Genomic DNA, 27767 nt, shown 5'->3' on the forward strand with positions numbered 1-27767 from the left:
AAACATTGTTCAATGTTTTCATTGCTGCGACGAAAAGCTTTCTCAACAACGTCATGCTCTATTCGTCGTCAACAACTTCAACACTGGCAAGAGCTCGAAAGAAACAACGCGAGGATGCTTCGCGTGGTTGAACGTCGCATGGTCGAACGGTCTCAAGTCCAGTCTCAACTCTCGGAAGATCTCTCCTCACCGGACGATATACCGCGTCTTCGCCAGCTCAAAGATACAGAGATACTTAAATCTGCTTGGGAAGAATGGAATGCGAATAAAAAGGTCTTCAACTTTAACTACGTACGAGGAAGTCTCATTTTTCCACATCTCATTTCAGTAGCTTGTGGAGGAACTCACTCCGTTTCTGCAAGATCCCGACGAGACCATGCGCAAACTCGCAGAGGAGGATAACATTCGTATATCTGAATCACTCGCTCGCATTCTCTCTGAAACTTTCCCGTCTCTTCTTGTCCCGCGTTCTTCCGCTGCAGACCTCCCAGGGGCACTGCTTGAGCTAAAATCCGGAGTGGGTGGAATAGAAAGCTCATTATTTCTCGCAACTCTTCTGAGGATGTACGAGAGATTTGCGTCGTTGAACAAATGGAAAGTTAATTCTCTGTCTCACAATACCAATGACGGAGGAGGAATCAAGGACGTAATACTCGAGGTTAAAGGTGAAGGTGCCTATGATACATTGAGATGGGAGAGTGGTGTCCATCGAGTACAACGAGTTCCTGTAACTGAATCGGGTGGAAGAGTTCACACAAGTACGGTTTCTGCCATTGTGAGTCTCGCAGATTTTTAGGGCGATGGGGTCCCTCAGCCTATGATAGGTCCTCCCACTTTTGGACGAGGGAGACGTTCGAAAAGAGCAACTATATTCTATGGACGAGGTCAAGTTGGAAGTCATGCGAGCCCGTGGTGCTGGTGGCCAAGTACGACCACGATTTCTTCTACCAATACTGGCCTAACACAAATCATCTCATCAGCACGTTAACAAAACCGAGTCAGCAATTCGTCTCACACATATACCAACGGGAATAACTGTATCTATGCAAGACGAACGGAGCCAGCATCAAGTGATCGTTGTCCATCGTCTTTCTGGCGCTTACCTGACTTCTCTCGATTCACCTAGAATAAGCGACGTGCCTTCCAAGTGCTCTCCGCTAGGCTGATGGACCAAAAAATAACTCGTGAGATCGCTGAACGTCGGGCTGCTCGGAACAGTCTCGTCAAGAGCGCAGATCGTAGTGAGAAAATCAGGACATACAACTATGCGCAGGTGAATATATCACTCCTCCATCCCTTTTACTTCTGTTCTCACTTTGCCTTACAGGAACGTGTAACAGACCACCGCATAGGCCTAAGCATTATGAATCTAAGCTCTGTCCTTGATGGGGACGCCTTATTAGACATTACGAACGCGTTGAAACAGGATCATGCGCAAAGAGTTATGGAAGAAATGTTAGCGGGAGAGGGTGATGCAACAGATCTATAAATATATTAGGTACTAGCACCGCGATTTTCATCTTCTCGCAAGGTTTTAATCCATCCTATGAATGAGGCCATAAGGCTTCACTAGATATACATTCCACCTTCGCCGATTGTGCTTCGGGCGTCATGAGTTGCGGCACCGCTGATACCCAGGTCACGCTTGGAACCCTGCCATTGGGGAGACGTATTGTGACCCAAACCACGCAATAGAAGTCGGTGTGCCGTGTTCATAGCCTCCGCTGACCACTGATATCCGTCTTGCATTAGATGAGAGAAGTTAGAATGCTGAAGGGTCTTTGGGGGTGGAGCAGGCACACGAGGAAATGGCAAAAGTATGAGTGTCCCGGTGTTAATCGATGTTTGAGTGACTATTTGCGCTAGAAGGGCAGATGATGTCGTCGAATGAACTAGATTGGGTGGAGCAAAAGGTTGTGCTTCACGAGGCTGAGGAGTATTGTAAGATGAGAGCTCGCATACGAGAAACTGAATAGGCACACCATTTCAAGATCTTGAGACGAGGATATATACCTGATCGGCGCTTCATGCTGGGGAATCAGACTCGAAGAGATGTACGTTGGTGAAGGATAAACATCAAGAATGGAAATACTGCAATGGCTATTTCGACCAGGTGCCACAGTTGAGAGTAATGCTCCAGACTCACCTGGAAGGCCCCAATGTGCTGATCAACGAGGACGAATACTCGTGCATACCATTAATCGGAAGCCTTGTGAAGGACTCGGACACAATGACCGTAGCTTTGGTCCACGAGGGTTTGAATGCAAGGCCAACCTGTCCATAAAGCAATATATCCCATCCTTCGTGACTCAGAGGAGTAAGGAATGGAAAGGTACCTGGATATCGTTCACGAACACTGCACCGATTTGCTCGCCCAAGTTGGCACCTTTCGCCCAATACCTTCCAGCATCTCCAAATGCAGCCAGAAGAGACGTTCCTTGAGGTACCGATCCTATAATCTTGACTTGGAATTCGTGCTCCTTATGATCTTTAGCATCGTGTTGCTCAAGAGGGTTGTACTCATCCTCTTCATCGGACTCGACGGCGTATCGCGAAGGGCCGGAATCTACGAGAGGGTCAAGATCCTGGGGTCACGGTTCTGTGAGGATACGTGGATTCGATCTTTGATTCTGAAAGGCTCTGACCATGATTGTGGTTCACTGCAGTTGGAGCGGATTTCCAAATATGTATCGAGAAATCCATCTAGTCACGACCACGACCATCGACACGAATATTCATCATGGTGAGCATCTGCATTCCTCTTATGAAAGTCGCAGTTGACACGTTTTATCATAGAGTGATAACGCAGGTCAGGATCATCTTTCATCTCAGGTGCAATGTCAATCTAAAACGGAATGATAGAGTACAAGGAGGCTTTCGCTCTTTTCGACAAGAAAGGGACCGGGGCAGTTCCGAGAGAGACTCTTGGGGACTTGTTAAGAGCGTTAGGTCAGAACCCAACACAAGCGGAGGTTGCTGAACTCGTCTCTGCTGCTCCTCGAGATGGTGCGTGATGACTCCCACTTTGCACAGAGTTTTTCAACCAGCACCTACAGTGGACTACAAGACCTTTTTGGCGGTTCTCAACCGTCCGGATGGGTTTAAGCCGGCGGGCACCCCAGGCAAGTCAAAGTCAGGATTGGAAGGCAAAAAGCCACTAAAGCATAATCTTATAGAGGAATTTATTCGTGGTTTTCAAGTGTTTGATAAGGAGGGAAACGGTTTTATCGGGGCTGGAGAGTTGAGATATGTGTTAACGCAGCTGGGTGAGAAGATGAGCGATGAAGAGGTGGATGAACTGCTGAAAGGCGTTCAGATTGGAGCGTAGGTCTTGGGTCACTCATAGTTTGTATTCCTTCTGATTGACTTTCACAGCGACGGAAACGTCAACTACGAGTCATTTGTACGCACAATCCTCAGTCAGTAGTTCCCTTTCGCAATCGCTGTCGAAGAAAACGGTATACATTATCCGAATCTCGCACCGACGAAATGGAAAGACAATGTGTAGTAAACCAACGCCCCTTTCAATGAAAACTAAATAGATAAAAACATCTGGGAGAACGGACGAACGCATTGCTTTAAACCTCAATTAGTTCCCAATCCGCTCAGTCGCCACACCGCCATTCGCTGTACAAACGGAAGGTACGTCAATAGCTTAAACGCCCAAAGAAACATCATATTCGTCGTCAAGCTAAACGCGATTCTGATTATGTTGTGTGTCATTCCAATCGTGGTCATCGCCTTTGCTCGCCTTTGCTTAGCGTGGTCCTCCAACAGTCCATCGAACTCGTCGTCGCCAATGCGTGCAGCGACCAGGATACCGAGGCTGATGGCATCTCTCAAACCGAGGTTCATACCCTGACCGCCAGCGGGAGAGTGAATATGCGCTGCATCACCGACGAGAAACACCCTCCCATGAGGGGACAATTTTACAAAAAACGTCTTGGCGCAGGCAGAACGGTGTCTGAAACGGGAGGACCAATACACTTTGGAGAGGCGAGACGAGTCGGAGAACAGGTATTCCGGAGCCCAGTCATCCACGTATTTCTGAATCACTTCCAGAGGAGGATTGGATGGTGGACTGACTTTGGACAAAAATACCAATCTCCAGACTTGCTGGTCTGTTTCATAGATGTTGGAAGCAGCTTTGAATGGAGTCAACAAACACAGGGCTTCTTTGCACATTGTTGCCGAAAGGACACCGTCCTTTACGGGCGACGAGGGATTGGTAGCGAAGGATACATCGGCGAGCACAGACTGCATTGCATCGAAGGACGATTCTTCGTTAAGCGATACACCTTGCAAGTCGCAAAATTCAATGCCAGCTAACTGCCGAATCTATCCACGAGTGTTGGGACAAAGATGGCCAATGTTCGGTAAAAGCTGAACTCACGCCCCATCGGCACCAACCACAAGGTTTGCTCGAATGGTCTCTCCAGACTCGAATGAAATTTCAAGGGCATCCCCTGAGTCCAATGTCTTCATACCAATTACTGTGCAAGAATGGAATATCTTCACTCCCAGACTTTTTGCGTGCTCCTCCAAGACATCTTCAGTGATGTTTTGAGGTAAAACCAAGAAGAATGGGAACTTGGTGTAGGGTTCGAGGGAGGAGAAATCGAGACTGATTAGTCCTGACGCAGAGCGGTCTTGTAGTTGGAACCTCGTGCATTTCAAACCACGAGATATCAGATCATCTGCACACCCAACTGCATCAAGAGCCTGGTAGTCCGTAAGGATTAAAGAATGAAAAAAAAACATCTTGACGTACTTGTAGCGTTGCGGAATGGATTACAATGGCTCGTGATGTGTTGTTCCCTCTTGAAAGGCGGTCTACCACAACGATATCTTGTGGGCTGACACCATGTTTGGCGAGAGACAGTCCTGTTGCGAGGCCTGCGGGACCTGCACCCACGACGAGTATCTTTGTGTGACTTGGAAGCGACTTGGCGGACATTCTGAGAGTTAGGGATTCATCAGAGGACCGTACCTTTATCTGTTGGAAGGATAGAAGACGCAGTCCATCTCGTACGTCTTGTTACGCCCTTTTAACCGAATTGTATTCACCTGTGGATATTGTAGGGGGTTTAACCGGAAATGCCATTCACATAAAAACGACATTGAGCGTGGGAGGCTCAGAGTCATCATAGACTCTCATAGACTCGCTTCGAGGTATAAGTTAGACCTGTGACCGGTTCTAGACGATAGGTCAGTTACAGGGCCTAAGTATAAGTACGGGAGAATTCGAGCTGTAGTACCGAATCTCAGTGTACCCAGAAGAGGGCTTCAGAATCAATGATGTTGTATCAGAGTCAGGAAAGATATAGAAGTGAGAACGAAGAAGGCGTAAGCTCAAATGTGATCTCAACACCACCTGAAATGTTATATCTAGGTTGTTCTACTTACAGTTTGGCAGAATATGATTGTCAATAGCACTGTAGAATTTTACGTACGAGCGTTCCATAAAAGCAGTAGTCACTAGGAAAAATCAAGGCATTTTCACAGACTTTTCCCACTATTTTCGATCGCCGAAAACTCCGACTTTTAGCAATTTTTATGGGACAGGAGAATAGTGATAAGAATTCGATTTTTTACATAATTTTCTGGGCAACAAAATTTTACAAAAACCCAGATTTTTCTGAGTAATTTCACTTTATGAAAAGTCTCCGAAAAGGCCTCCTTTTAGGCGAATTTTAGATGCCACAAAATTTTGGTGAATCTTGGCTTTTTTACAAAAAATTTCAGTCTCTAAAAAGCGAGGAAAAGTAAGGTTTTTTCTCAACTTTTCTTGACTCCAAAAGAGAACAAATAGACGGATTAATCGAAAAATCGTAGTAAAAGAAAAATGAAAGGAGCACTTGGACTTTGAGTTTCCTCTTTTACGCCTAAAAATTGCCTAAAAACCTGGAGTTTTAGCCTGACAAAAATTATTCAAAAAGACTGAAGAAAGTTGAAGCTTTCATTGAATTTTCATGTTTCGAAAAGTCGGAATTCGTCCAGATGTCCGGATTCCAGATCATTCTGACTCCGGAGTCCGCATGCTTAATCTGGATTCTGAGAAATTAGTTTTCACTCATCAACGGTGAGACGGATCTTGGAGGAGTTCAGGCATGTCCATGTATTTCGACAAAATTTTCACAATAGGGGACCGGTAATATACAGTCATTGATCGAGGAGTCCGATAAGGGCTACGAAAAAAGTACAATTTGGTTCAGATATTCCCAGATTAGCAAATAGCAGGCTGCAGAATGGGTATATAATTTGTTGCTACAAGGTTCGTGCTATGTACCGGTTTGTGACGAGGTGTATTGTATTGTATGACGGGAGCAATAACTGCTGGTCTTTCGTCGCTTCTACGGGGTACGCCCGTACCGCGGTCAGCATGCCACAAGAAACCGTAACGGTCAAGCAAGAAATTTTAAGCGGAACTGGACGAAGTAAGGTGCCTTAGTTATTCGTCAAACCGAAAACGACTGAAAGACTAACTGCAAAAGAGGTGCTGATATCGCCCTGAATTCAGAGTCCAGCCAAGCTGAGATGGACTTAGAAGGGGACCAATGGGTGAATGTTGAAGAAAAAGATGATAATTCTGAGGAGCAACGGCACAGGGACTTCAATAGCCAGCGGGCCTGGGTTATGAGCCTTAAAGGGGAGCATCAGTCTCTGCCAATGACACGACCGAGGCTTAGAGGAAACGACGGGCTTACATGCTCAATCTATGTCACCAGTTCTGATCAACCATTAAGCAGACGGAGAGCAAAGGCTTACAACTCGGAAAGTTCGATATGAGCCCTATACGAAGATCCAGTCAGTCCGGTTGAGAACTCGAGTTGAACAGGCCGGTCGACGTTCAATACATTCAACGCGTACGATGGACTAAAAGCGATGTACTAACCTCAAGGTGCCTGTTAAAAGCCGTAAGGCGAGCTCTTCTGATCGAACTCTGTGTCTGGATCTTGGGCATGGGTGAGCTTGTTGAGCGTCGAAGCAGAAGAGAAACTCAGAATATCGAGGGTGGAGGCGGGAGAGAGTCAACTGTGAGAAAATTAGATTGGCGCGGGCTTATACGACTCTATCGACAGTAATCCCAGCACGGGCTCGGTCCAGAGGGTTTGTATTTTGGAGAAACTGGCGAGCACAGTCGATATCCAGATGTAGTTTGGGAAGTTGGTGAAGACATCAACGATAATGGGAATGAAACGGCCACAAAGGTATGTCTCAGTGTCTAAGCCTAAGAACTTGCTCTAGCAATTTATATGCTCTTCCCTCGTTTCAATCCAGATATTTTCGGTTTCGCCCATCAAATACGACCAGCTTCATCTTCCAGACTCATTTCCCGTTCGCCATCGCCGTCCAGGTTTCCAACTCCTCAGCCCATTAGTCAGGGCTTAACTCGACTTCGTTCATATTCCAACGACTTCGAACTGCAATTCCAGGACTTGTAGACCTCACCCAGAGAAGAGGCTTGGAGTACGATCCGGTCTTTCATGAAAATCCTCGTTGGCGGCAATGAAATATTGAGATGTGAATCAAGGAGATTCGTGAGTTTTGTAGGTTCGCAGGAGAAGGAAGTTTCATGAAGTCCATTTGCGAATCGTAACATGCCGAAACGGATGAAAAGCACGTCCGCTTACCGCTTCAACTCGGTATATGCGGCAAGCGGAAGTATCTGACTGGGTGCGTCTCGTTGATTCATACAAGTCGTCTGCGGTAGGTTGTTACTGTTGCCTGACGTTCTTGTTTCAGGCCTAGCTGGCCGTATTACTAGTAGGTTCTTCCGAAAGTTGCTGGTATCAAGAAACGGGAAGAGGGAATATGCAACACGCAACAGTGAAATGTGCTTCAGCTGCGATTGACGTCGACTGAATCACGTTGCTTATTGACAAAGTTCAACTGGAACTCCCATGATCGCAATGCTATCAGACCTCCTTCCCACATTATTGCTTCCCACCACGACCACGACATGCTACTGTCGTACTTCGAACATCGTGAAGCATGGTATGTGTCGACTTCGCCGGTAGTTCCACTCGACCCTAAAAATCACTTCTCAAAGTCGCGTGAAACAGGAAGAACGACGAAATCGTATTGCACGTCTTCCCGACGACTTCCACAATCCCTTAACTGCCCTAGACTTACCCGTATCTGAGCTAGCAGAGAATGTTCGAAAAGGACGAATACAATCACAGGCATCTCTAACAGCGTATGTGAAAGCTGCGTTGCTCGCTCACAAAGAGACGGATTGCCTCACGGAAGTAATGACATCGGAAGCGCTCGATTGGGCGAAGGACTGTAACATGGATGGTCCTCTGGCAGGTGTTCCAGTGAGCTTGAAGGACGTGAGTAGCCGCTGTCCTCGACAATGGATTGAAACTTAACCGAATTGTTGACTAGATGTTAGGCGTGAAGGGGTTCGACTCCAGCGTTGGGAATTCTGCATGGATCGGAAAATCCTTTAAAGAACACTCAGCCATTTTCAAGCTCCTCCGCGATGCCGGTGCGATTCCTTTCATGAAAACAAATGTTCCAATCACTCTCATGTCCTACGAATTCTCTTCGGACCTCTTTGGTGTCACGACGAACCCTCACGATCCTGATTACTCACCCGGGGGTTCCTCAGGTGGTGAATCAGCTCTAATTGCCTACGGTGGATCTCGGATTGGTGTTGGGTCAGATGTAGCTGGGTCGGCGAGAGTGCCGGCACATTATTCAGGGATATATTCCATCAAGGCATCAGTGGGGAGATTTCCAAAGGCGGGGAGTGGGACGAGTATTCCCGGGCAAGAAGGCGTGCCTTTTACTCATTCGCCAATGACACGAACCTTGGAGGATCTAGAGACATTCTGGAGAGCAGTCGTCAAGATGGAGCCGTGGAAGTATGACTACAGTGTTAGCCCTTTTGTGTTGGTTATGTGACACGGGGTACGAACTGATGATCCGGGTTCCTTTTACAGTGTTTGGAAATTCCATGGTGCGAGGTCGATTTACAACACAAGAAACTCAAGTGGGGCGTTTTCTGGGATGATGGTTCATCAGTCTTGTTCTTTAGTTCTTCTGCCGCTGTCTAATCAAAGGCAAGGGATTGTCAAGCCTTCTCACGGCTTGTATGGGAAGCCTTGAACTCATACATCCGTCATTCAGCCTCATCCCTTCCTCTCTACCACGAAATCAACGAGTATAGACTTAAGGCGGCCTCTGAATCGATTCGCTGGCATCGCTTGGCTTCCATGAACCCTTCGACATTCCAACTGATGCTCTCCTTCGCCTGAGAAGACAAACGACGCGGTATACGGGGTCTCTTCCGAGGAATATCATTTCCCATAGCGACAGCTGCGCCGTTGAGCGGGCTAGTTTCGCTTCATACAAGTTTTTCTTGAACATACAGATGCGAAGAGAAACGGAGAAGAGAAAGCTCGGGTATAGAGGATGAATGGACACCGTCGTTGAGTCAGATAGCTGTTCGTGCGTTTGGATCATCTTCCAGTCTTAACTTTTCGATTTGAGTTTCTTTTTCGTTAGGATAGCTTATCAAGATCAGACAACAAACCCGCAACTACTAGGGAAGTAGCACTTGACATATATAGACGCAATGGGATCAGAGGTCTGTACCGAGGAATAACCGCCACTGTACCAAGAGATCTAGGTTATGGGTCCTATTTCTTCCCATATGAAGCAACATGTCGATACCTCCCACCCCCGTACATGAGTTCGATCATCGACCGGAAAGCTCGTGGATGACGTTGTTGGTTGTTACGGGTGTTGCAGGTATTACTGGATGGATGTTCACTTTCCCTATGGACATTGTGAAGACGAGGGTTCAAGGGAACGATGGGCTTTATATACAGAAGAATGTTGCCTTGATCCAAATCCAGAAACAAGAATCCACTTGGTGTGAAGGAGCATCGTATTTGCGAAGGTATGATGTCAAATCCAGCGTCTTCCTCTGGAAAAGTAACGCGGGAGCCCACTGGCGCAAAGGAGAGCAGTAGATGTTTGGACGTCGGTAATGGTGTAGGGGGTAATTGATGTGCAGCGAGTTCACGAAGTTGGTGGATCTTCATAACCTTCTCATCATTCGAATCGTTGCCACCATCATCGGAGATTGAGTATTCAAGTGAGTCCCTTGCTCTTCGAATACCAACAAGCCATCCTCCTTGACTAGACCTCTCACGGCCATCGAGAGCGTCTTCGATAGACCATGCAAGTTCCTCATCAATCCATTCGTTAACGCCAACACCGACAAGGACCTCTGGATCCTGGGTGACCTCGTCCAAGATAAAACGAATAAACCTGGCGCGATGCTGGCGGGCCTGCATACAGAGGTTGGCCAACTTGTTGGCGTTGGGTGATTCTCTCCTGACTTTATGAGGTTTATTTGAAACTGAAGGTGGATCGAGAAATTGAGAATTGAAAGGAGAGGGAATGACTGGGAGAGGTTTTCTTCCATATAGTCAGGAGTTGGGAATGGAATGGATCATAGAAAGGTTGTTCACGCTGTGTAGAGTGCAGCGCGGAGTCCCTGACCACAAGGCACCGTGGTTCATCCTCACGACTCCCGAGCTGGTGCCAGCGTATTTTCTGGAACCTGCTAATCTCCGCGCTCAGGTTATGAACAACCTTGATTTGAAGTCTGACGATCTTTGATAGGCGCACATTCAACATTAAATCCGTCTACGGACCGGAAGCTCAAGCTTTACCCTCGTTTCATGATTGCGGAACCTCTGTGACTATTGCGTTTCCGGTAAACAGGCATCAGGCGGCTATTGGGGGCAACGCTTCCAATACACAGAATGGATCATCCTTTATTATTCAAGCTTCGTCATTGAAGTAAGTTAATCATGCATGTTTCATTGCCGTTCTACACTGATCAAGCACGTACGCAGTTTCCGAGATGCAGCGTGTAAACATAAGGTGCTAATTTAAGCGAAGGATCCATATAACGATGCTCCAGGTCGCGGTAGATCTCCCACTTCCTACTGTTCCTTCCCTACATCAACAGTCTTTATGGCCTCGTTATTCAGCGACGAGGATGACTCCTATACACATGCAAGGGCCGCCAGGAGCACAGGGGACAGAATAAATGGAATAAACCACAGAAACTCTTTTCGGTCCACAAAAAGCGGTATGAGATTCAAAGACAAGAATGGCGAAGACGTTGGCGAGCAACCGGTAGGTTATGTTTCCTTCATCGATGGCTTCGGTGTTCAACTCTGGTTTCATTACCGTTTTGCCCCACGGCGTCGTGGAGACCCTAGCATCATCAATAACGACGTGGACGATGACGGTGAAAGACACTTGTAGGAATCGATGCAAGAGTGGACCCTCCAAACAAAAACCGTCTGCTTCGTCCACCTAGACTACTAGTAGTGGTCATAGTTGCGCCATCACTAGGAGAGGAAGGAGAAACAGAGGAAGTGTCCATCGAGGATCTAGCATGCGTAACTCTCCCCGAACAAAATTTACTGGCAACTCCGACCCTTGACTTCCACTCGTGCGTGGCAAGCTCCGTTTTGAAAGAACGAAGATCCCGTTCACGGTACTCGAGTGTCCCTTTGATTGCAAGTGTTTCCGTTCACTGAGATCCGAGCTATACCAGTGCTTGGCGTGGCCTGCTTCCGGGAGTCGATCTGTCGTAGCTCCATGGCTTGACTCTCGATTTCTAGGAGTGGTAGTATTCCAGTTTTGCCGAGAGGCCAAAATGGAAGACGGCGGGGGGAATGTCAACGTTAACTGCGAATCTGACAGGAGGTGTTGTTCGAGGAGCAGGTATATATTGGTAAATGGTGAGTTTGAGTAGTTTTCCCAGTGCGGTGTGGGAGTGCGGGTGAGCATGGTACACCGGAAAATTGGAAGGTGCCGACGCGATACTCGGTGTGGTTGAGACATACTATTAGTATCGTAATCTTGACAAACTTTTTTAGATGGTGAGCTTCCAGCCAACCCCGTAAGCCCTGGGCAACCATATTTCGAAACGATATCCTGACAGCAAGGGTTGCATCCCACGTCGTGCTTCTGGAATAGAAGATGCTCGTAGACACAATACGCTCCCGAGTGCGGTGAGGCGGATAGAGCACTTGAAAAAAAATCTGTTGCTCGTCTCCCTCGCCGGAGAATGGCAATGACCGGAGAATGAGGAATTGTTGCAAGTAGATCCGTATCCGAGCGTTATACCTCTCGGGCGTCGAATCGCCTTTCTCGATGAGGCCACCGACAATCGACCCTAGTACGCGACCCGAGAATGGTATGAGCCAGTGGTATGAACGCTTATTCCAACAAGCCAGAATTTCCTCCAAGATCCGATCACGCGACCCGAACTTCAATTCGTGATGTAAACAGCGGAGTAGGTCAGCGTAGGTCACAGATATGCCTTCATCCGAAGAGGAAATAATGTGAGTACGACCGTTCAGACGTTCTGCGTTGCCATCTTGAAATTGAACAGTCGTTGTATCTCGAAACAATGTCGGAAAGTGAATAAGACTGGCATTCATGACTTGGATGTTCGGAAAATGGGTGAACCTTTGGTCGAGACCCAACAAGGCAGAATGATGGCGTTTCTTCTTGTGGAATGCGAGACGCTCTGAACATTTCGATCTACAAAGTTCGTATTAAGAAAGATGGGAAAACATCATTTGTCAAAGTAATGTACCTCTTCTTGCTGATTCAGCGCGAGCTTTTGAGCATTTATCTTTCCTACCATCCCAAGAAGCTTCTTTACTTGACCGTCATTTGTGAACTTCTCAGCCGAAGGTCCAAACAGTCCAAGTAAAACTGTCCAGAATGCAATCCGTAGCTTTAGCATGAGACGTTTCGCTATCTGTGCCCTTCAAGAGAAGGGTACCTTCTTCCATGTGCAGTTGCGCTGCTCCTATGGCTACTGAAGGGATGCCTTGGCACCATAGTCTTCGCAAAACTCCAGCTCTTCAGAAGAAGAATCGAATAGTTCGTTAGCAGCCCTGGCAAAAGATATCTTATCAGCTTCAAAAACGTCATCTATTTTCAGAGAAACCCTCACCGCAACTTGTTCTCTCTGAAGTAGTACAACCGAGCCACGAACACGATAGACTCAGCCGTATCCTCCGCCGAGATACCGCTTTACGACATCCACAGCTTCATCAAAGAACCCGTGTTGACGATAAGGTAACCCCACCCTTTAAAAGAAACCGCTCTTGAGTGAAATCAACAGAGCCTGCTACGAACCTAATGAGCCTGGCTTGTTCTGATGATTGACGAGATCAAGAGAATGATTATAATCTGCCCAAGCTTCCTTCATTTGTTTTGAAGTACCCTTGAACCGTCCTCAAGCTTTCCAGTTGCCAACTTACCTCTACTTCAGCTCGTAAAATAACCTCCTCAACGCTCTCGTTTCCCTTGAGGTCCAGATCATAAACATGGCCTACGGTCATCCTATCCCCAATTACCAGCTGACCTAGTTCCATCAATCTGCTGCCTCAGCTTCTGGGGCTGAACCGAGGCCTTTGCAACTCGCAGATCTGTTCCAAATACCCGATAAAGCAGCCCCTACGGCTTTCAAATCGCGTAACTCCTCAAACACGGGTTCCAGACGGGTATGTCTGCAATTCCAGTTCGAATGCTTCCGTCACACGGCAAAGAAGAACGCACCCATCCCTAAATAACCACAAAGGCATTCAGCAGAAAAACTGTCAAAACAGAACCTCTGAGCCAATAACGAAGCGGAGGACTACAACATGGATGGTAATTTGAGTGCATATGAGAATTTGGGGATGGACCGGGAGCATACAGCTGAGTCGGTAAAGAATAATTTCGTCAGATTTGAGTAGCAGTCAAGCCTCGAAACGGACTGTACGGATGGCTGAGTGCATGGTAATTCGACCGCGAGTTGAGACAAGGTATATAGGAATGAATGTAAAGGAGGGTTTTTCGAGGAACGACCAGCTCAGAACAGATATCTGAGTAGCGGTCAACGTCGTCGTTATCCGATCCAGATCGTGACTAACTCTTGTGACATCCGTGATCTGGGACAGCTGTCCGTGTCCTAGGCCTGGTTCCGAGTATGTTCTCAATTCGACCCCTCGGCTTTGCGTATCACCATGTTGACTGAACTTCACATATCCGTTCGGAGTAGACCCTCCGTATCCAATTCATTCGTCCTCCTCGTTATGAAGAGGCTTGACTCACTTGAGTATTTCACTTGTGGTAAGACTCATTTGAGGAGAGGACAGCATGCTTTGCTGGCACGGTTGACACTGAACAGGCTCCAAGTTTGTATGAGGGACGACTGAGGAAATCCGTCTTCATCATATCGCATAGCTGCTCGGCCATAAGACTAGCATGCTGCATCTCGACAGATGATACCTGGCACCATCCTCCAGCGATCAATTTTATGACCAAACACTGCCTCTTGATATTACGCGCACCAGCCTGTGCTTCAATCAAGTACGGCAGGTTAGGCTGTGTCACCGAGGTCCGCTTCAGCGATAGCCCATCGTTGCTGAATATGCTTATCCTGCTCCTCTGAGGCTCTGAATCCAATAGATACGGCTTGACATCGACTACAAGGTTACTTAACTGAAGCGCAAAAGGACTTGAACTACCTCAGTGTCCAACCACAGTCTGAACAACTTGAGAAGTCCCAGCATACCGAATGCTCGCGCAGCCGCCAAACTTAATCGGCAGCTTTTACGTCCGCATTCGCTGAACAGTCCGTCTCATCGAGTCAACGCCTCGAGCGGGAGGAAGATCGACAACAAGGCCATTCCATTGAACCACGAGAGGACTTGAACTACCTTCAGCGTTCAACCGCAGTCTGAACAACAAGAAGTCCCAGCATATCGAATGCTCGCGCAGCCGCCAAACTTAATCGGCAGCTTTTACGTCCGCACTCGCTGAACAGTCCGTCTCATCGAGTCAACGCCTCGAACGAGAGGAAGGAACCACGAGAGGACTTGAACTACCTTCAGCGTTCAACCGCAGTCTGAACAACTTAAGAAGTCCCAGCATACCGAATGCTCGCGTAGCCGCCAAACTTAATCAGCAGCTTTTACGTCCGCATTCGCTGAACAGTCCGTCTCATCGAGTCAACGCCTCGAACGGGAGGAAGATCGATGACAAGGCCATTCCATCGAAGCACAAGATGACTTGGTTCAAAGGCTGTATAACTTCGATGTGCAGAGCAAGTCCACCTGTCCACAAGTCTTCACCAGCAGACATGGATTCATTGCAGGACACGAGATATGTACGGCGCCTTTCAACCGTTGCAGCGTATGAAGAACGGAAAGGTGGGCTTGAACCTGAGGGGAGCAGACCGGATATCCAACGAATTTCACGCTGCAAGTCCACCTGTCCACAAGTCTTCACCAGCAGACATAGATTCGTTGCAGTGCGCGAGATAGGTATGGCATATTCCGACCGCATGAAGTATTTGGAGACCGGAAAGCTTGAACCGCAAGGTCCATGACGAGCGTCTTCGAGTCAAGTCTAGCAGTAGCAGATGCGAATAAACAGTTTGGTCATTTATTAGATGCAGATTGAGAAGCAGTACGTACCTGGATGGTTTCCGTGAACATCAACTCCGATAAACTCCAATGCCATTCGAAGCACTCCACGGGTTAAAAGGTGGTAAACAAGAGCCATTTAGAGAACGGTGCGAGCTAAACGTCGACACGAGCTTTCTTAAGAGAATTGGACACCAGCCCAGGACAGATATCTGAGTTTGGGTCCATTCTCGCTCTCGTTTTTTTTTGAAAACCAGCCCAGAACAGATATTTGGGTTCATTCTTGTTGAGAGACCTCGGAGACAGATTTTGGTGGCAAAAATGTCGTTTTGATCTGGAATAGAACGCAGACATCGTCCTTGAGAGAATTACGAACCAGCCCAGAACAGATATCTGAGTTCGGGTTCATTCTCAGTGGGAAATATCGAAGACGGAATTTTTGTGGCGAAGGCAAAAGGTCGATTTGATAAAGATATAGACATCGTCGTTTGAAGAATCAAAAGGACCAGCTCAGAACAGATATCTGAGCGGTCAACATCGTAGTCTAAGTTAGCGTCAAATCCAGATTCAGAACTGTGACATGCGCGGCCTGTCACCTTCCTGTGATTTGTGACACCACTGATCATTCGAATAGTAGGCACTGTTGCCGTCCTCACCTTTTTTCTGCATCCTGGTCCAGATATCTGTTCTGGATTCTTATCACCTCTTCTTTGTTGACTGGAGCTCAGGAGCGAACGCGGCCACGTATCCCATTCCCTCACTGTTGAAACGACGCGTTTTTCCTAGCTACGGTGCAAGAACCATCTTATTCTCGACCTTTTTCTCGTGTTCTGGGTCATGGCTGCGCAAATGGAAAACGCTTTGGCTGCCAGATTACCTCTGCTAAGAGTTTCACGCTTTCCGGAGGAGTAACAGATCAACATGCAGAAAGAATCGACCACATCTCTTCTTGCCTTCACGGAAAGCGAATCTCTCTAGAAGAAAGCTATAGGATGCTGAACGCCTTGGCTTCAATAAAAAAGGTATGAAAAACTTCTCAGCTTGCCCCTTCGTCTCTGACGCCATTATCTTTCCCTGATGAAGTTGGGCGGCTAACTACCATACTCAAGGCTGAAAAACATTGACTCCCCTTTGTCCTGTATCTCAATGAACCGATACCAGCTGCCGTATTGCCTCTGCAGGCTGCAAGATTTCTTCAATTGTACTCTACTTCACAACGTTCGACATGAATAGCTTATTCTCGGTACCAGTTTGACAATTTCCGAACGCTCCGACCTCCTGTTGTCGAAAGAGGGAGAAGATCCGGAAGATGCCCGTGTCGAGCATACGCGCTCCACCCCCGATTGACACTGCCAATGCATCAGCACCCTTTCCCAGCGGTCAGAGTGTGGAGAAGAAATGGACTGGATTGGACCCGAAAAGGAAAGACAAATGAAGAGAGAGCATATAGCCCCAGGCCTAACACATTGAAGGAGGCGCGACAGCATGCTGACCACTCAGAGAGACCATACTGCTGGTGGATTGTACTACGTCTACTTATACACATCTCGTTCACCGTTGTGGAGAATTTACGCTTCGCGACTACGGCTTCTCTCATAGTGGGGCCGTAGAAGACCTGTTGAATGACCGTGCCATGCTTCGTGTAGTATGTCCAGCTACTGTGCCTACGATTTCTTCCTAGCTGACTGAGATATCTGATGCAGATGTGTCATCGGATGACACGCCTTGAAGTCATATAACAATGCTAGTCGCATAGAAGTTGTAAGTTAGCTAAACCCTGACAGGCATAGGCCAGTCACAAATGGGAATTAATGCTGCGAGAGAGGCAGTAAAGAGGGAGCTCCGGATAAACGCTCGCCTCCAGGGTTGTGATCACCATCATCAACGAATGGAACAACACCCCAGGCTCTGCTGACCTACCCCGGTTGATGGATGGATATGTGTCTATGTATACTGCACTAAGATAAACATGAACACGACAGTCTACAAAAACCCGCTTGTAATGCACGATCTTCTTAGGTTCAGACTCCCAATCAGCATGAACATGATTTTCAGATGCCTGAGCGTGCCCATGAGTTGCAAAGCGATATCGCTGGTGAAATGCCCACCTGAGCATTGATCGGTCTTAAGAGAATTGGAATCCAGCCCAGAACAGATACCTGGGTTGTGCTGGTTCAACGAGAACTGGTGTGAAGAAGGAAGAAAGGGCGACGACGGAGGCATAACGAAGGTATAGAAACAAAAAACAAGTTAACTCAGTTTGAAAAGAGTCATCGAGTCTGGACTCAGGATGAACAGCCCTTTAGACTCAGCTCAGCTCGGGCTTGGTGCATCGATGAACGAGAAAGATTATTAAATTGATCATGATGAGTGGTGACTTACATCCGGACACCGTGACCGTGACTAGTGCTTTTGATGGATATGTATTTGTAAGCCGGACGCGGTCCGTCCCATCTCTCGGCCGCCATCCATGTCTGCTAGAAAGCAGCCCCGTTGTAAGAAGTGCTCGCGTCCGAAAAAGGGTCATCCTCGTTCAGGATGCCCACTCAATATCCACGGCATGCCCAACCTTCCGAAAGATACTCATGATCAGCAGAGTTCGGAGAACCTCTTCGGTGGTGATCAAGTGCTTGACAGTTCGTATGCTTGCTTCCCACGGAAATCCGTTCATTTTGACTGCTCTAGATCGGGGGAAATTGGCTCAGAAGCTCAGGCTACAACGGAGCACAGAGAAACTGCCCGGACCGGAAGAAGGTGAAGCTGGTCTGCTGGCTGAGGCTCTCAGAGAAATCTCGATATCAGCGAAGGCAACAGAGAGCTCGAGGACTCCAGGCCGCCTGCGCGAATCGAGTTGCCCTGAGGGCCAGGAGTGCAGAGAACACAGCGCGGAGCGCCTCGATAGTGATCGATCATTGGGTGGTCCCCATTGGTACTTCCGTGACGATGCTGAATTTGTCCCACTTGTTCCAGGGCAATCGGTACAAGTTCGAGCGGTGGAGCGAGAAGAGAACCTTTGTGACCCGGGCTCAGAACAGGGAGAAGTCCGTCTTCCTAACGACACGATGGAGACAAATCTGCTTGAAATTGGTAGGCAGTCTCCAAAAGCCGCAGAGATTTCGCAGCTTGAAGCAGGCACGAGTGAGTACTGAAGAAATAACTGCCTGCCTGACTATGATCCCTTACTACTTGCAGCGGGAAACGCAAAGTGCTGCTCACTCAGCAACACTGCTTTTCTAGAAGACGGCCCGAACAATGGCAAGAAACTTTGTGCTAAATCAAGGGTGAATCGCGTCAGTCGAGCGCAGGATTCGGAGCACACCTCTGCGCACCTACTGCACCCACACCTGCAGAGCGTCGATCCGGGGGGGAAACGGCGCCGAGACGCCACAGATCTCGGTGAACCAGAATGTAAGCGACTTGGAGGAGAAATTGAAGTGGGGTATTGGGGGAGCACTAGTTGGCGCTGCGGCTGCATTCACCGGGCTTGCGTTTTCTTAATTTTCTTTACATGTAAGCTGATGGAATTTGTCCCTCCCCCCCATGATGGGGTAAATAAAAACTACAGTTTGGCTGCATCAGGAAATGCTATAGTAGAGTGGGCGAGCCGGAGTCGTGGAGACTGGATGGAATCGGCACGATCACATAGACATCGTCGGTTGAAAAATCAAAAGGACCAGCTCAGTGTGTAGTCTAAGGTCAAATCCAGATTCAGAACTGTGACATCCGCGGCCTGTCTGATTTGTGACACCACTGATCATTCGAATAGTAGGCACTGTTGCCGTCCTCACCTTTTTTCTGCATCCTGGTCCAGATATCTGTTCTGGATTCCTCGTATCACCTCTTCTTTGTTGACTGAAGTTCAGGAGCGAACGCGGCCACGTATCCAATTCCCGAGTCACTGTTGAAACGACGCGTTTTTCCTAGCTACGGTGCAAGAACCATCTTATTCTCGACCTTTTTCTCGTGTTCTGGGTCATGGCTGCGCAAATGGAAAACGCTTTGGCTGCCAGATTACCTCTGCTAAGAGTTTCAAGCTTTCCGGAGGAGTAACAGATCAACATGCAGAAAGAATCGACTACATCTCTTCTTGCCTTCACGGAAAGCGAATCTCTCTAGAAGAAAGCTGTAGGATGCTGAACGCCCTGGCTTCAATAAAAAAGGTATGAAAAACTTCCGGCTAACTACCATACTCAAGGCTGAAAAACATCTGACATCAGCATCGCTCGGAAGGAAATCAAGGCAATGGTGAGCTGCAGGGTCGACTACACGTGTACCATGTTTGCATGCACATGTCATCGCTTAATTAGGCGTCGTGCTGTCATTGAGGAGATTACCTCCCCTTTGTCCCGTATCTCAATGAACCTACACAATACAGAAGACCAGGACCGTCGTTTTTACACAGAATCAGGATCCCTCTATCTCTCTCAAGCTGAAGACGGTCTCTACAATGCAGATAGCGTTGAAAAAGAAAACGCTTCGCCGCATTGGGCTCGTATTCGTTCAATCCAGAACATAATACGCGTTCTCGACCGCGACGGAATCACAACCTCGCTGGAGAATACGTTTGAGTCGATGATCGCGATCCTTTGTCGGGAGTGAGTTTTGAACAGATACTTTACTTCGTCCAAACATTCGGTATTAATAACTGTCTCGTGGTTAGGAGTCTAGATTTTGCCGAGACGTGGAGTACTGTGGCCACAGCTCTTCCCAGAGCAACTCCGCCTATTCCTTCTCAACACTTGCGTGCGAAAGTACTTCGGGCGTCTATAACCTCTTTCATGTTGCTCTCTCCATACAAGGCATCCACGGACGACTTGGAGAGTACGTTGTCGGCGTCTTTTCGGTTCTACTATGCCCCCAATGGGAGAACGCAGGAACTCCGGAACCAAGGGCTAGAGGCTATTTCATGCAACCTGCAATTGATGGCGATGTGGCTAACGATATGTTATACGACCGGTTCTTCAAACCGATCGGCAGGATCCTATTTACTCTCGTCGGACCGCATTCAAAATCTTGACGGTGTAGCTCGGAGCTCTTTTGCGCAGATCTACATCGAGGCAAATGTGAATTGCCTTTTGTTCAATATCGAACCTTCCAGTACTCACTACATGGTAGAGGGTTAAGGGACAGGGAATAGTCGAAGACGCCGCTGAGCAGAAACAGTCAGTGAGCTTCCAGTCATCCATGGGCCATTTCTCATCTCTTGCCGCTCTCAGCATCCTAGATCGTTTTTGGTCTCAATTTTACCAAACTGTGGGGCACTATCATGTTGTTCAAGAAAGGTGCGTTTGGCCTAAATAAAATTCAATGCGTCTGAACCATACTGCAAGGGACGCTTGCATAGACACCTTGGAAAATCGGGTCTACGAACTTGAGAGTCTGCTAGATCAAGTCCGTCAAACCAACCAGGATCAAGCAACGGCGGTTGAATTCATCCTTGAGGAGACGAAAGCGAAACTCGAAGAGAAGGAAAGTCATATAGTGTATTTAGAGAGCGAGCTACGGAAGGCTTTGGATGCGTAAGTACGTCTCGCACTGCCTCAACCGCACTACTTCTACCCGTGTATATCCATCTAGAAAGCATAAAGCAGACGGCTTTCATCAACAGCGTGCACAGATGATGAGACTGGAGAAACAGCTGAAGGAGCAAAAGGAAGAGCTAGAGGTATGCATCTAATCACAACCTCATGACTATAATAATCTTTATCTTGACGTTCTCTTCTTGCCTTGGGTTCCTGAACTAGCACCTCCTCAAGCAGAGGGTAATCTCAGAAGCTAAAAACCTCTCGCTCGCGGAGAAACTGAACAGATGTAAGGAGGAGATAGCTCAAGGAGACTTAACCCTCGAATTGCAAAACCTTTGGATCTCCGATTTACGAGAGGAACACGTGGCATATAAGGTCGCCTTGCAATCCGAAAGGCAGAATGTGGCGTTCGCCCAAGAGAAGCTGAATGCAAAAGTTTCTCAGATCCAACAACTGGAAGAACGTCTGTGCGATTTTCAGTCTAGACATCCAGATTCAGGGTGAGTATGTACATTGTATTTCAGATGGACATAAAAAGAATATCATTTTCAGATGGGGGCTTGACTTCTACCTAGAGCGATCTGCGGAAATGTTGCATTCCGTTTCGAACAGGGGGGAAACAGCGAATTCCAGTGTGTCTGGAGTCGTCGAAGTAGACGAAGGAGGGGGCATCGGTTTACCTGAGGCTGAGGTTGAGTTCCTAGGATCCCCCTTCACCAGAACGGTATCCAATCGCCATCCACCATTGTGGTTTCATACTCATCGATACAAGTCACAGATCGGCGTTTCACTGAAGCCGGCACATGACACCACGCAAGACCAAGGTCCTTGGAACAATCTACCCCAGTTTCTCTATTCAACTGGGTTTCCATCTCCTGAGATTCTCTCGATCATTGGCAAGAGGGATCGTGAATGTATAGTTGTATGATAGTATATAGCATCACCAACTGTGATCAAAGGATGCATACATATAAAGGCCAAACAAAACTTTAGGCCAACAAAGGACAACGCGACTTCAAAAAGACACGAGCAATTTCAATGTTCTTACCCACAATTCTGGGTGTGCGATGGTTGAACTGCATCGCACTCTTCCAGCATGTGGCTTCCATCAGCTTGGCTTTCCCTGAACGACACTCTGCAAGACGGTTCTGATACCACTTCTCACAATCTTTGGACCAATATCCGACATTGAGAGATCCTGCTTTGAAGGCTCCGGGCCGCGGAAACCAAGATTTGTGGGAGGAAGAATATCTCTCGTCTCCCCATTTTCGGGTGCTGACTGTTGATCAATAGTTTAAATAACAGAAGGCATTCAAGGTGAATCGGACAGATTACAAACCGTTTTTAACGTAGTAAACTCCACAAATGAGGTCAACCTCCTCCTCAGTTAAGCGATGATCCCAATACCCGCATCCAGAATCTTCGAGAATGCAGTCACCAGACTGTCTAACCGACGCTGCATCGGGCGTATAGATAACCGCTTCCTCCATGATGACTTCGCGAGCAATTCTTCCTATCAACCCACCAGCCAGAATGGCCGCCCTACCCCTATTGCTCCTGAGAAATTCATTTCTTATTGCCTCATAGGCGTAGAAGTCATTCAAATCCGGCGCATAATCAGCTGGTCGATGTCCTAGTCGTGGGTCTGAGCAATTAGGTTTACTAGTGCATTGGGCATCTGGAGGGGAGCCTTGGAACAAGGTCTGAAAAGCAATTCCACGACTAAAGAGTTCGCTTGCCATGTCTGCAAAGTTTGGCCCCCATTGACAGCGAACGATTTGAAGGACGACAACAGGATCCAAAAGTAGTAGGTCAAAAACTTCATCTCTCCTGGTGATGTGAAAATACGATTCTCTAGCTAATGTTCGAATCGTTATGTCGAATGGCCAAGAATCTTCCAACCGAATTGGGCTATTTTTGACTACAATATCGAGGGTAGGGATGTTGATTCCGTTTCCGATGTCCACCGACCGCAATTGATGGAAGAAACTCTCCATGCGCTCCTTCGTGCCCTCTCGCGGCTCCTCTTCTGCGAACCGTGAATTGGCGACATTATTCGTCCAGCGGCCATTACCCAAGAGCTCCGCTGCATCGTTCCAGGGGACTCTGTCGGTAGTCAGGTGGAAGGGGTCATCCGTGAACCCATAACGTGCATGGGCTATTTCAGCCATGGTCTCGTTAAACTTTATTTCCACAGCAAAAACTTCTTCCCCGGAAATAAGCCCTGAAACTTCATCTGCACTCGGATGAACAAAGAGCTCTTGTTCGGCCTGCTCTTCTGGAATCAAAGTGCTATCCCCAACCTCAACTTCGGAAGTTGACCCAAGCATATCGACGTTGCCGTTCCGAGGTGAGGCGGCAATCTCTCCATCCTCTAGTTGAAAATTACTTGTACTTGACGACGTTGATAGCTGATGTTGGGCTCCGCTACATATCTCCATCCCAGTACCTTGTGCGTCGGAATGCCTCCCATCGACTGCTGCTTGGCTGCCCGTGCCCTCCTCTCGACGATTGTAATCGTAATCGTTCATATCGTCAAAATAATCCTCTTCCTCAGTGTCTGGACCGAAGTCTGAGCATATGTCCCAGCAGTTTGACCAGGAATCGTAGATCTTTTGTTCATCGCCATACATCGACCATATCGAGGACACCTGACCTCGTGTAACGTATCGGCGAACACGAAAATCGTACTTCTCTTTTTCCCAGTACCACACATAGGCCCCTGACTTTCCAGGTTCACCGCTCCGCAGCACCTGTCTTTCTCGATGAAGACGATCCTTTCTATGTCGATCGCTCTCACTACGTGCCCTCAGGTCGTTGGCCTCGCTTCGACGTTTCATGAAATCATCCACATACTCTCCGGGAAGTTGACCGGAGCCTTTATCGATTGGAATGTTTTTATGACATCGTCGATGTTATTCGAGGTTGCTGATGGTCTCGAGGTCTGTCCAGATGGGTCGGATCCAAGAGCATTCGGCTGCGTCTGTTCCTGGTGGAGGTCGTGCAGATTGGCTAAGTTTGAGAAAGATATCAAGTTGCACAGGTCCTTGCAATGGATGTTCGGAAACGTAGGATAGTCCGTGAGTCTTCCCAAGTGGAAGCATATAGGCATATTGAGGTTACAAAACAGCCTGAAGATGTCGGGAGTTCTACTGTCATTCAACCGCAAGATTACCCCAATCCTCTCCACATCCTCGTCACCGGCGAAGGAGTGGACTAAAGTATGGATCCAAGATATATGCTGTTTGGGCATCTTCAAGGTAGATTCGTCCGCCTTGATAGCAAAGATGAAATTTGAATCCAACTCCTCCCTCCTTCGACACTAAGAAATAGCCAGCGTACACGCAGCGATAAGTGGCAGAAATGCTGCACGCGATTGTGCGGCCTTGCACAGCACCTTTTCCTTCACGCCTACAAAGCTCTTGTATTGATATCGTGCAGGATATGGCCACAGGCTGAATCTTGAAGTCAGAATGAAACTTGGTGGACCGCCTATCTCCAACAACCGAATGAACATATTGCGAAGCCACCTCTCAAGAACATCCCATTTATTGGCCGTGATGGGATCAAGCATCCAATTCCCGACAGATATCTCCACTACTGGTATGAGGCCATTCTTGAAAGATAAACAGTCGAAGGCCACATGGGATTGCACGAAGGGATCGAATTTTGGGAGTAGAGGCAGGTAGGGACGATCGTAGTCCAACCACATCAGTTCCCTCAACTCGAACACGCTTCGAACAGACTCTGTGATGAGCGAATTGTCCGGAGAGGGGATATATGAGGGTGGTTTCCCACTTCCAAGCCAGAAATATACGTCTTCACCAGCAATGAAGAGATTGGTTTTGGGATCGTGGGTTGTAACAGCATGGTACCTCTTCTGGATTCTGGATGTCTGAGTAAGAGAGAACATCAGTTCGAGTCAAACGCGCAGCAGTTACTAACCATTTCTCTGCAGGACGGGTTTGGTGGATTTTGTAAGACCTGTCGATGGGACACACTGGAGTAGCGATACAGTGGAGAGGCCTTCGTAGGCGGGTAAGGTCTGGATTTTATTCGTAGACGTGATCGACAGCAACCTGTCGACGGGGCGCATGTACGTTGGAATAGCAAATACAAGTGTGACAAGTGTGTAGTTCAACATCAACAGTGCCGGTCACATGAATTTCGTATCCTAATTTAACTTGTTCAAGTTCGCTATTCGATATCCTCAAAATTGTCGATACCTAAGGCCTCATATACATATACCGTACTCTTTATCTTCTCGGAGCGTCCAAACGACGTCATGTCGGAGACGACATTCTTTCAAGTCTGTAAGGTCTTTTCAGTCTCCCAAGTTACCGTTGCACTGATTTAGTAAACCAACAAGCTTACATCCGATCTGCGAAAGAAACAAAAGATGGAATGGTACGTGTTTAGACCGCGGCATGCCTCTCAACACTAAATAAACCATGGCTAGTTTTACCGAGTGAAGGTGATTCAACTCAGCCGATTTATTCCACCATCGTCACTCAATTTATATCTCCTCCACGATTAGTGGTTAGGCTATCCACACACGCAGAACAGGTAAAGCGAGTCAGAGCCATACGCATGGTAGGCGGTTCTGACCCATAGTTGATAATTCTCTGGACAGTTGGGAACCTGAGGCAAATCTGCAATACTGTGATTTTTCCGTCCGCAATTTTTGGGACAACTTGGTTCCTACGGTGAATTACGATGAAGCTGGTAGGCGAATCTATCATGCCGATCGCAAATGGTTAGAAGCACAAAGTAAGTCTATTAAATACGACGGCACGGCTTTGGTATGCATTAATGACCCGATCCAGAACAAAACGAAAGTATGTTTGTTTACGCTTTCCCCCTCCTTTGCTCATTTTCTGTGGCAGTGGAGCTGGAAAACCAGCAGCATGAAACACCATCGCTTCCAGAGAACGCTGCTGCAGCAGAAGAAGAAATTGAACCGCTCCCACACGGTCCTGCTACAGAAAATGACGACTTGCCTGCCCAAGATCCACAGGCTGAAGACCTATGGAAATCGCCAGCTGCTTTTGGTCTTGATCCGAACAATCGTACCCAAAGCTACCAGGTACGTTTCTTTGCACCTTCATCATCGCGTGTGTGCTAGGTTTGAAGCAATGCCAGATTGTTTGTGGATGTCTTTCGGATGGTGACGGTGCTGCCTTCTTCCAGCGAGTCAAAAAGGAACTAGGAGACCCTGACGACCTGGTGAGGGCGTTTGTGTTTGCACGTTATTCGTACTCATCTCAACAGGATTGGTTGAGCGACAGTCCTTGCCCAGTAAGTTGTGGAGAAGAGCTGCACATATTGTAAGCTCAACTTCCATTAACAGGTTTGCTTTGAGACCTTCGATATAAGCAAAGGATGTCTGATGACATGTGCTGATAAGAAGAAGGTGTATTGCAAGGGCTGCGCTGCGCGACTGCGTAACGGTAATGGCGGAGGCCTGGTCCGTTGTAAGTGGAATCATATGGCCTGGTTTCCAGGTTCTCATCGCTCCTATAGGCCCATTCTGCCGGGAACTCACATATCTTGTGTCCACCAAGTGGGTTTATGTGAACGATCAAGGTGCCAGACAGCAAGCGTTTGAGTCTGCATACCGGAAGTACCACAGGGAGAAGAAGAAAGTCATAAAGGTGAAGAAGAGAGAGGTTAGACAGCACATGCAGAATGAGACGCTCTCGTGACCTGCAATGTGAAAAAAAAAAAGCGAGGCGGCGAGCACGTTTCAGAAAAAAAAACAAACAGCGAACTCACTTTGCGCTTGTACTAGTTGGAGTCTTGGAGATAAACTGATCATGAGAAACGAGCGGGATATTGCTGGCGGGAGTCTCGTCCATAGAGTTCTGGGAACACTTCGACCTCATCGACTTTCACCGTTCCGAGTCCTCACTTTTCGATATAAGTTTTTGTTTATGTATACATGTTATCTATGACAGGCAGCAAAGTTAAGAAAAATGCCAGGAATGCAGTTGTTTAAGCGCGGCTGCCTTCGATAACGTTGGCCTTACCACCGATCGCCATTGTACAGAACCGATACCATTCTTGCGAGTAGTTGTGATAATCGATCTCGGAGTGATAATCGTCAGAAGAGAACAGAGAGTGACCGACCAATGAAGCTGATTCCATCGCCGGTGAGCAGACCTATAGCCTGAGGGTGAGAACAAATTAATAGGCTTTTCAATTCTAACTTTGAACTGACCTCAATCATGTAATTCAAACTCAGCCAAGTGGAACCCAACGCGTCAAATTGGGTATTTCAAACTCAGCCAGGTCGCGAAATTTAGAATTGAAAAGCCCTAATATTGTCTTCCGCATCCAGAACGCGCGTTCAACCCAACGTTCACAACGTTAACGCTCAACCTCTGCGGTCATTGTTTGTTCCACGGCATATAAGGGGGGCATTTTTCGACCTTCAAGGACTCAACAGAACGCGTTCACCGGCCCAATAAGTGAGTTCAAAAGTCTTTGGTTTCCGTTTGTCTTTTTCTTGTGTTCTCAAGGAAATCCCCCGCGACCGGTATCAGTCAGCGACTGACCAACGGCGGTCACTGTGCTATGGCAATACGTCTGAACGAAATCAAACCTTGGATTCGGGATGTCGCGTTCGCCATACATGGTCCTGCACGCGGTCGGTCGTGATTTGAGCTAAAACGAAGCTGTCAGGACTGAACGACATCAGCCCTCTGGAGTCGGAATGTACTGGTCGGCTTAATGGGGCTCACAGCATGCACTGATACCAAAGGATTGGGCT

At 47.7% G+C, this 27767-nt stretch overlaps 9 protein-coding genes across 10 annotated transcripts; 3 read left to right on the forward strand and 6 right to left on the reverse strand.

Annotated features, from left to right (window-relative positions):
• The first annotated feature begins 15 nt into the window (after positions 1 to 15).
• E1B28_005903 (uncharacterized protein) lies at positions 16 to 1593 on the forward strand. 2 transcript variants are annotated; one of them, XM_043150501.1, is made up of 7 exons: positions 16 to 273; positions 332 to 775; positions 825 to 926; positions 981 to 1070; positions 1127 to 1273; positions 1328 to 1498; positions 1556 to 1593. In XM_043150501.1, the coding sequence occupies exons 1-6, from the start codon at positions 115 to 117 to the stop codon at positions 1487 to 1489; spliced, it is 1104 nt and encodes a 367-aa protein (XP_043011589.1). In that variant the 5' UTR covers positions 16 to 114; the 3' UTR covers positions 1490 to 1498; positions 1556 to 1593. The 2 variants fall into 2 exon arrangements, with proteins under 2 accessions (XP_043011589.1, XP_043011590.1); XM_043150502.1 differs by having other exon boundaries at positions 16 to 775.
• On the reverse strand, positions 1570 to 2674 carry E1B28_005904 (uncharacterized protein; the record flags this gene model as incomplete). The annotated part of the gene is made up of 5 exons (XM_043150503.1): positions 2646 to 2674; positions 2337 to 2585; positions 2147 to 2274; positions 1983 to 2091; positions 1570 to 1929 (listed from the first exon to the last, which is right to left on the reverse strand). The coding sequence occupies exons 1-5, from the start codon at positions 2646 to 2648 to the stop codon at positions 1570 to 1572; spliced, it is 849 nt and encodes a 282-aa protein (XP_043011591.1). The 5' UTR covers positions 2649 to 2674.
• A 27-nt stretch (positions 2675 to 2701) lies between these two features.
• On the forward strand, positions 2702 to 3551 carry CDC4 (SCF ubiquitin ligase complex subunit cdc4). Its single transcript, XM_043150504.1, has 6 exons — positions 2702 to 2743; positions 2797 to 2809; positions 2863 to 3006; positions 3057 to 3122; positions 3177 to 3324; positions 3376 to 3551. The coding sequence occupies exons 1-6, from the start codon at positions 2741 to 2743 to the stop codon at positions 3425 to 3427; spliced, it is 426 nt and encodes a 141-aa protein (XP_043011592.1). The 5' UTR covers positions 2702 to 2740; the 3' UTR covers positions 3428 to 3551.
• A 34-nt stretch (positions 3552 to 3585) lies between these two features.
• On the reverse strand, positions 3586 to 4263 carry E1B28_005906 (uncharacterized protein; the record flags this gene model as incomplete). Its single annotated transcript, XM_043150505.1, has 1 exon — positions 3586 to 4263. One exon carries the CDS (start codon positions 4261 to 4263, stop codon positions 3586 to 3588), a length of 678 nt encoding a protein of 225 aa, XP_043011593.1.
• Positions 4264 to 4389: 126 nt separating this feature from the next.
• E1B28_005907 (uncharacterized protein) lies at positions 4390 to 4957 on the reverse strand (the record flags this gene model as incomplete). Its single annotated transcript, XM_043150506.1, has 2 exons — positions 4390 to 4722; positions 4772 to 4957. The coding sequence occupies 2 exons, from the start codon at positions 4955 to 4957 to the stop codon at positions 4390 to 4392; spliced, it is 519 nt and encodes a 172-aa protein (XP_043011594.1).
• Positions 4958 to 7963: 3006 nt separating this feature from the next.
• Positions 7964 to 9065, forward strand: E1B28_005908 (uncharacterized protein; the record flags this gene model as incomplete). The annotated part of the gene is made up of 4 exons (XM_043150507.1): positions 7964 to 7998; positions 8054 to 8336; positions 8392 to 8886; positions 8952 to 9065. 4 exons carry the CDS (start codon positions 7964 to 7966, stop codon positions 9063 to 9065), a joined length of 927 nt encoding a protein of 308 aa, XP_043011595.1.
• Positions 9066 to 9650: 585 nt separating this feature from the next.
• E1B28_005909 (uncharacterized protein) lies at positions 9651 to 10313 on the reverse strand (the record flags this gene model as incomplete). Its single annotated transcript, XM_043150508.1, has 1 exon — positions 9651 to 10313. One exon carries the CDS (start codon positions 10311 to 10313, stop codon positions 9651 to 9653), a length of 663 nt encoding a protein of 220 aa, XP_043011596.1.
• A 111-nt stretch (positions 10314 to 10424) lies between these two features.
• On the reverse strand, positions 10425 to 10659 carry E1B28_005910 (uncharacterized protein; the record flags this gene model as incomplete). Its single annotated transcript, XM_043150509.1, has 1 exon — positions 10425 to 10659. A coding segment is annotated over one exon (235 nt), but the record flags the coding sequence as incomplete, so codon positions are not given.
• A 1509-nt stretch (positions 10660 to 12168) lies between these two features.
• E1B28_005911 (uncharacterized protein) lies at positions 12169 to 12485 on the reverse strand (the record flags this gene model as incomplete). Its single annotated transcript, XM_043150510.1, has 1 exon — positions 12169 to 12485. A coding segment is annotated over one exon (317 nt), but the record flags the coding sequence as incomplete, so codon positions are not given.
• Positions 12486 to 27767: the final 15282 nt, after the last annotated feature.

This window comes from Marasmius oreades, chromosome 3, assembly GCF_018924745.1.
Source record: "Marasmius oreades isolate 03SP1 chromosome 3, whole genome shotgun sequence".
Lineage (NCBI taxonomy): Eukaryota > Fungi > Basidiomycota > Agaricomycetes > Agaricales > Marasmiaceae > Marasmius > Marasmius oreades.

Bases quoted from the DNA above. Each gene is read 5' to 3' on its own strand.
- E1B28_005903 (XM_043150501.1), top strand. From the start codon at position 115: ATGCTTCGCGTGGTTGAACGTCGCATGGTCGAACGGTCTCAAGTCCAG. The intron at 927-980 runs GTACGACCACGA...TCATCTCATCAG, and splicing joins CCCGTGGTGCTGGTGGCCAA to CACGTTAACAAAACCGAGTC. The intron at 1,274-1,327 runs GTGAATATATCA...TTTGCCTTACAG, and splicing joins GGACATACAACTATGCGCAG to GAACGTGTAACAGACCACCG.
- CDC4 (XM_043150504.1), top strand. The intron at 3,007-3,056 runs GTGCGTGATGAC...CAGCACCTACAG, and splicing joins CTCTGCTGCTCCTCGAGATG to TGGACTACAAGACCTTTTTG. The intron at 3,325-3,375 runs GTAGGTCTTGGG...TGACTTTCACAG, and splicing joins AAAGGCGTTCAGATTGGAGC to CGACGGAAACGTCAACTACG.